This window comes from Rhinatrema bivittatum, chromosome 16 (genome assembly GCF_901001135.1).
Source record: "Rhinatrema bivittatum chromosome 16, aRhiBiv1.1, whole genome shotgun sequence".
Lineage (NCBI taxonomy): Eukaryota > Metazoa > Chordata > Amphibia > Gymnophiona > Rhinatrematidae > Rhinatrema > Rhinatrema bivittatum.
In genome coordinates this window covers 63551125-63557348 of record NC_042630.1, presented here as the reverse complement: position 1 = coordinate 63557348, position 6224 = coordinate 63551125, and the positions used below count along the sequence as shown (strand labels likewise).

Below are 6224 nucleotides of genomic sequence, written 5' to 3'. Positions count from 1 at the left end.
GGGGCTACCGGTGCCATTGGTCAGCCACTGTCACATGGTCGGAGCACAAGATGGTGCAGATGGCCATGTGACAGGGGCTTACCAATGGCACCGGTAGCCCCTGTGACATAGTAGGTCAAAGGATATAGTTCTTCAGATCCCTTGTGAATGGGAGTTAAAACACTACTTAGATAAAGTAATATAGTTTGTCATTTTAAAAAAATTGATTGGAGAAAAAAAAAGATCTTCTAAAGATGTTTTTTCTATAGTCTGTTTTGAATACTGATTCATCTCAATTATGTTTGAGTGTGCTGAATCACACTGTAACCTAGGGATGTGTATGTGTCCTGGTTCAACCACTCTGAAAAACAAAGTGGCTTTCCCTGAAATTTCAGGAAAATCTGGATGGCCGAAAAAAATCAGCTCGAACTGCGGGAAAATGAAATTTCCCACGGCAGGCCGATAACAAAGGCTGAACCAAAAGGTTCGGCCAAATCACATCCCTACTGTAACTGTAACTTGAAACTGAAGTCAGCGTCTCTGAATAGAGAATTTCACAGTATTATATCACTGAGATTAATTAATGGATATTCTTTATTGGATACATATTTCTATATATTTTTCCATGCATTTAAATCTTCATTCACCCTTTTTCTCATATACACATTTATTCAATAACAACTGACACTCATATTTGGACAGTACATGCCTGCTGGTGTTGTTCAAAAGGCTTAAGCGTTTTTTTTCATAGCAAAATAAAGTTAGCAAACCTGGCAATCCTGTTGTTGCACTGTGATGGGAGAGAGCACCAGGGGGGCACTCCCCAGCGTGGGATGAGTGTTGTATGCCCCTGTGGAGAGACAACCCATGTCTGGGAATGGAGCAACCCAAACCCCTGCCGACCTGCGCAGCCTCAGTGAGACCAACTACACAAGGTTTGGTCTCTGCGTGGTCTTCCGACCACTCCAAGCCCTTTCGGACTTGCTGCTGGGTAACGGCAAGAAGCAGCAGGTTGGACAGAGGTCAAGAACAGAAAGAGACATCTGGCACAGGATGGATGTGGAACTGAAGGTCAGACAAAGACAAGAACCAGGAACTGAAGATCAGGAGAAACGAAGACTGAAGATCAGACTTGGACGAGATGAGGTTAAAAGCAGGCTAAAACTCAGCATGAGAAGGAATCCGAGTGACACCTGTAGCAACCTCCATCTTTGACTGAGCTTTGTAGGCCTGGCGAAACAGGCCAGAGAAGTTGGACTGAGGATGGAAGTAAGCTAGGAGCTGAATCCAGAACCAAAGCATCTGGAACAGGTGAAAACATCAGGCTTCCTCAGCGAAGGCTCCGGACATCCTATTCGGACTCCCAGGACACTCAGTTATGAGCGGCGGGGAAGAGCGAGCAAGTCATCTTGAAGACTCCAGACTTTGGAGGTGATAAAGGACAAGGTGATCTTTGGCTCCACTTGATGGGGAAGACCCACCAGATCCCTAAAAACCCCAACGGGGGTGGTTGCGGACCACTGGGCTGCAACGTGCTCTACACAGACCAGCCGGGCTGGTTGCAGACCACACAAGGAAGGATCATGGTGGAGCTTGAAGACATCTGGACAGGACAGACATCAGAACATGAAGACGAGACAGAGGAACATCAGGACTAGAACAGAACATCAGGGGACTGGAACGGAAACATCAAGAAGAGACCAGGAATGGATTGGGATCCCAAGAGGGAGAGCAGGAAGATGAGGTATCCTGGAGAAGGAATTTTCTCCTTGTGGAAGGCAGGTTGAAGTGGCAAAGAAAGCTCTTTTGTAGGGCTTGAAGGACAATGCCCCAGGAAGGAGCTCACAGGAGGAGCTAGAGGGACTACTCCCTACTAGCCCTTTAACTCAGGCCGGAAGATGCGGGCCTGCCCCTAGAAGGAGCAGAAAAAGGAGGTCTGCAGGACTCTGGACAGCGGCCCTGCAGACACTGATGCTGAAGCAGGGAGGAGCCGGAGGTGGGCTGTGCAGACCCTGACATGGGAGGCGGAGCAAGGCAGTGTCCATGCCGCTTCAGAGTAGGCCTCAGGCCTGTTGAGGATGGCGTGGGCAGCGGCTCCATGCCACTGAAGATGGTGTTGATGGCCTCCTGTTGCAATGGAGCATGGCGGGCGGCTGTTGCCTCTGAAGAGCAGGGCCTCCAGGCCTACAGGGAGTATGGCGGCCTCAGGGCTGCGGATGAAAGACTGGCACGGCTTCATGCTGCGAGGGAGAGGCCCGGCGCGGCTCCTGCCGCATTGGCACGATGGTGGCCTTCTGTTGCAATAGGGAAACCCTGGCACGGGCTCCTGCGTGTGCCGGCAAGATGACATTGGGGGGCGGGCCGGCTGGCCGAAGAAGGTAGGAGGCAGCTTGTGGCTCCGGCCACAAGCCGAATCGCAACACCTGTCAGGGTATGTGATTTTAGACCACAAAATGGTAGGGCAAAACAGTAGCCCCTGGGGCTGAAATTCAACCACTGAGCGGCTAGTTAACTTTGCCGGATACATCTATCTAGCATGGCAGGCAGTACCTTGTTGTCGTATCAGGGGTCATGACAGTCAGGTCCTTATGCTTGTTTAAGGGGTATGGCAGGCAGGCATCAGGCAGCACATCCCACATGGTGATGTAAGAGGCAATGCAGTTAGACATCAGGCAGAAAGCCCCTACTTGGGAACTTCATTTTTCTGAGCCCTGGAGTGTGCATCTTCCTTTGCCCTGGTAACTGATTCCCCTGCGCAGATCGAGGGAAATAACTGTAACCAAAGAGAAAGTCTGTGGTGCTAAGGTCTGTTTATTTAGCCATAATTCATATAATTACCCATCGGTAAAGACTTTAATTTTGGACACTAATCCAGTGACTCAAGTGTATTTCTTTGGCATCTACAGCACCCACAGTGAGGACATGAATTCCTCTCCCAGGAAAGGAAAGCGTAAAGAGTTACTCCTGTCGCTCTGGGTCCTGAAAGAGACTTTCTTTCCCCCCACAAACAAAGAATCCTGGCCCTGGGGAAAGGAGATTGGAACAGAGCAAGCCTGAGTGATTCCAGCCCCACAGCGTCTATCATTTCTCTAATGGCACCATCGGTGTTGAGTCCCCTCCCACGGATAGGCTTATATTGAAAATTTCTTCCTTTGTTTGAGAAAACACTGGTTCATTAAGGATGTTTTTTGTCATTATTTTAAAATAAAACAGAACACAACAAAGTTACAATAAAAAGCTGGAACTTTAATTTTATTCTTTTAAAATAAATACTAGCAGAGAGTTAGCTGGTAAAGGTGGAGTGTCAGATAGCAATGAAAAATATTTTTTTGTGTTACCTTAATATTTTCTACCTCCTACTTTTCTGAGGGCATTTTTTACTTCTTTGTTTCTCAGAGTATAAATAATAGGATTCAGTACTGGAATCAAAGTGGTGTACAGTAAGGAGAAGAATTTGTCCGAGTCTGGTGAAGACATTGAATTTGGCCTCATGTAGATAGAGATAAGAGTCCCATAGAAGAGAATAACGACTGTGAGGTGGGAGGAGCAGGTGGAGAAGGCCTTGAGTCTCCCTTGTGTAGAATGGATTCTCAGGATGGCTGCAATGATAAAGGTGTAGGATGCCAGGGTCAGTATAAAGGGAATGAGGGCAAACAATACCGCTTCAATAAGTATTAAGGCTTCAAGATTGTGGGTATCACTACAGGAGAGTTTCATCATTGAATTTGGGTCACAGAAGAAATGGTTAATCTCATTGGCACCACAATAGGAGAACCGAGATATTAAAATCTCCATAGGAAGTATATCCAGGCAGCCAGTTATCCATGAGGTGGCTACCAGCAAGATACAGATCCTTTTATTCATCATGACTGTGTAATGTAAGGGTCTGCAAATTGCCACGTAGCGATCATAGGCCATGGCTGTGAGAAGGAAGAATTCTGTACTTATGAAAATCAAGAAAAAGCAAAGCTGTGTCATACACAGAGAGAAGGAAATAAATGTTTTCTCTTTTAAGAGACTTTCCAGCAATGTAGAGAGTGTGACTGAGGTGTTACAGATATCTAAGAAGGACAGGTTACTGAGGAAGAAGTACATGGGTTTGTGGAGACGATGGTCAGAGCACATCAGAGTTAAAAACCCAAGGTTTCCCAGCACAGAGATAAGGAAAGCCAGCAAAACCATTATAAAAGTGAGGAATGGCTGGGGAGAATGTCTCGAGAAACCCAGAAGAAGGAATCCATCAGCCAAAGTCTTATTCTCCTCCATTGTCTCAGTATTTGTAAACTGTTGGGATATAAGGAAAGACATAAATAGACACTGTAACTAAAATTAATATCTCTTTTGCAATTTGTGAATTGTTTATTGTACGACATTTATATCAGTGGTTATTGTAGCTGTTTTTTCCATTCAATGCCCACTTGAAACCACACATATGTGTTTCCCCAGTAAACTGAATTATAATCTTCCCATTCAATTTTTTATTCAACAGCATCTACTTTGACTCTTTTCCTTTGTCTGTTTTTGTTCTTTTATCCAGCCATCTCTTCCTGCTTCTTTGAACTGTCAGCTCAATTGGAACCAGGCTTCAATCAAAAGACATTAAGAGGATAAGAAATGCCATGCTGGATCAGATTAGAGGTCCATCAAGACTAGCATATTGCCTCTCACAGTGTCCAATCTGGTTCACAAGTACCTGGCAGGTCCCAAAAATATAGATCCATCAGCATGAGCCATCAGTTGCTATTCCTGATTTTTTTCCCCATCCTAATTTCTGTCCTAAATCAGTTAGCTCAGTTATCACAGTGAGAGGCCCTGGATGGGAGGTCATGCATCAGGGTTCCTTCTTTAACTCTGTGATCATGGGTGCTAAATCCACTACTGATGTCACTGATGTATGATGACATGAATTCCCTCTCCCCTCCCCTGCCCCCCCCCCCCATGGTCAGTAAACACTGCATTTACTATATCCCAACTGCCAGGGGATTAGAAGAACATATCTGGAATTGAACCCAAGTTCTTTGCATGTTAGTATGCAGCACTGCAAATGAGTCACACAACCAACCATGATTTGTTTTCTCTTCAAATTGTATTGCACAGATAAATGACAGATGAAGAAAGCTTATAAGATGGCCACCTGAAAATGCCATGTGTAAGCTGTCCTGATTCTTCTGAAATTTGCCACAATTGTGCCACTGAAACAGAAAGATAGTGAAGGATTTTCCCTCTGAGACGCCTCAACTCACTGAACAGTTTTCGATAATCAACTTTGTATCTTCAGTTCCATTTTTATTGGGTGGTAAAATCCCTGTTGCAAGTGCTAGCAGAGGAACACTGGACTCTCGAGGGGAGGAAGTTTCCTTCAGCCCCATCATTAAGATGCATCACTGATTTTGACATCTGATGCCTTCCAGGGGGCCTCAAAGGAGCAGCATGAAGTCCATGTTTCTGCCAATTTGTTGGAGGAGGCCCAGGAAGGATTAGTTCTCTCCTTACCAGCTGGCAATTTGTCTGTGGAATCCCTGCGGATGGTGGACATCCTTTGACATATTTTTGATGGTGATGGAGTCACAGGGCCAGCTTTGGTTGAAGCTGGTCACATTTGCACGACTTCAGAAGGACAGAGTCCAGAGGAGATTTCCCAACTCTTTGGTAAGATGGCGGCCATAGCTTTGGATTCTCTTTGGGTCTTAATAGCAAAGTTTGGTCACATTTTGCTTGCCTCATAACTTAAAATTTCTCTCATTGATAAAATTCAGCCTCAAATCTCCATTCTTGATTCTAAAGTTGTGGAGCAAAGTTTAAAAATTGTTTCAATCAAGCAAGATATAGAGAAGATACATGGTATTCAGTCAAACTTGATTTATGTATGTATGTATGTATGTATTTATTTATTTAACATTTTTATATACCGAAATTCATGTAGCAAAGTTACATATCACTTCGGTTTACATTAGAACATTAACAAGCATGTAAGAATGTGATTACATTGAATAAGGGAGATAAACTTGGATCAAAAGGAACTGGGGAATAACGTACAATGAATAAATAATGAAGTAAGATTCTATAGTGGAGCTAAGACTAACCTGGCTAAATATCTAGGTGAGTACTGGAATAGTTAAAGTCCCGGTACATAGAGCACATATTTGGATTGGTTCACTGCAGAGTTGGAACGCTAAACTGAAATATAATCTGATGGAATCTAATAGAATAGCTTGTAGGAACGTAAGGTGAGGTAATATGGAATT

The 6224-nt window shown here is 44.5% G+C and overlaps 1 protein-coding gene across 1 annotated transcript; it reads right to left on the bottom strand.

Moving 5' to 3' along the window:
* Positions 1-3318: 3318 nt before the first annotated feature.
* LOC115077780 (olfactory receptor 1038-like) lies at positions 3319-4245 on the bottom strand. Its single transcript, XM_029580065.1, has one exon. It carries the CDS (start codon positions 4243-4245, stop codon positions 3319-3321), a length of 927 nt encoding a protein of 308 aa, XP_029435925.1.
* Positions 4246-6224: the final 1979 nt, after the last annotated feature.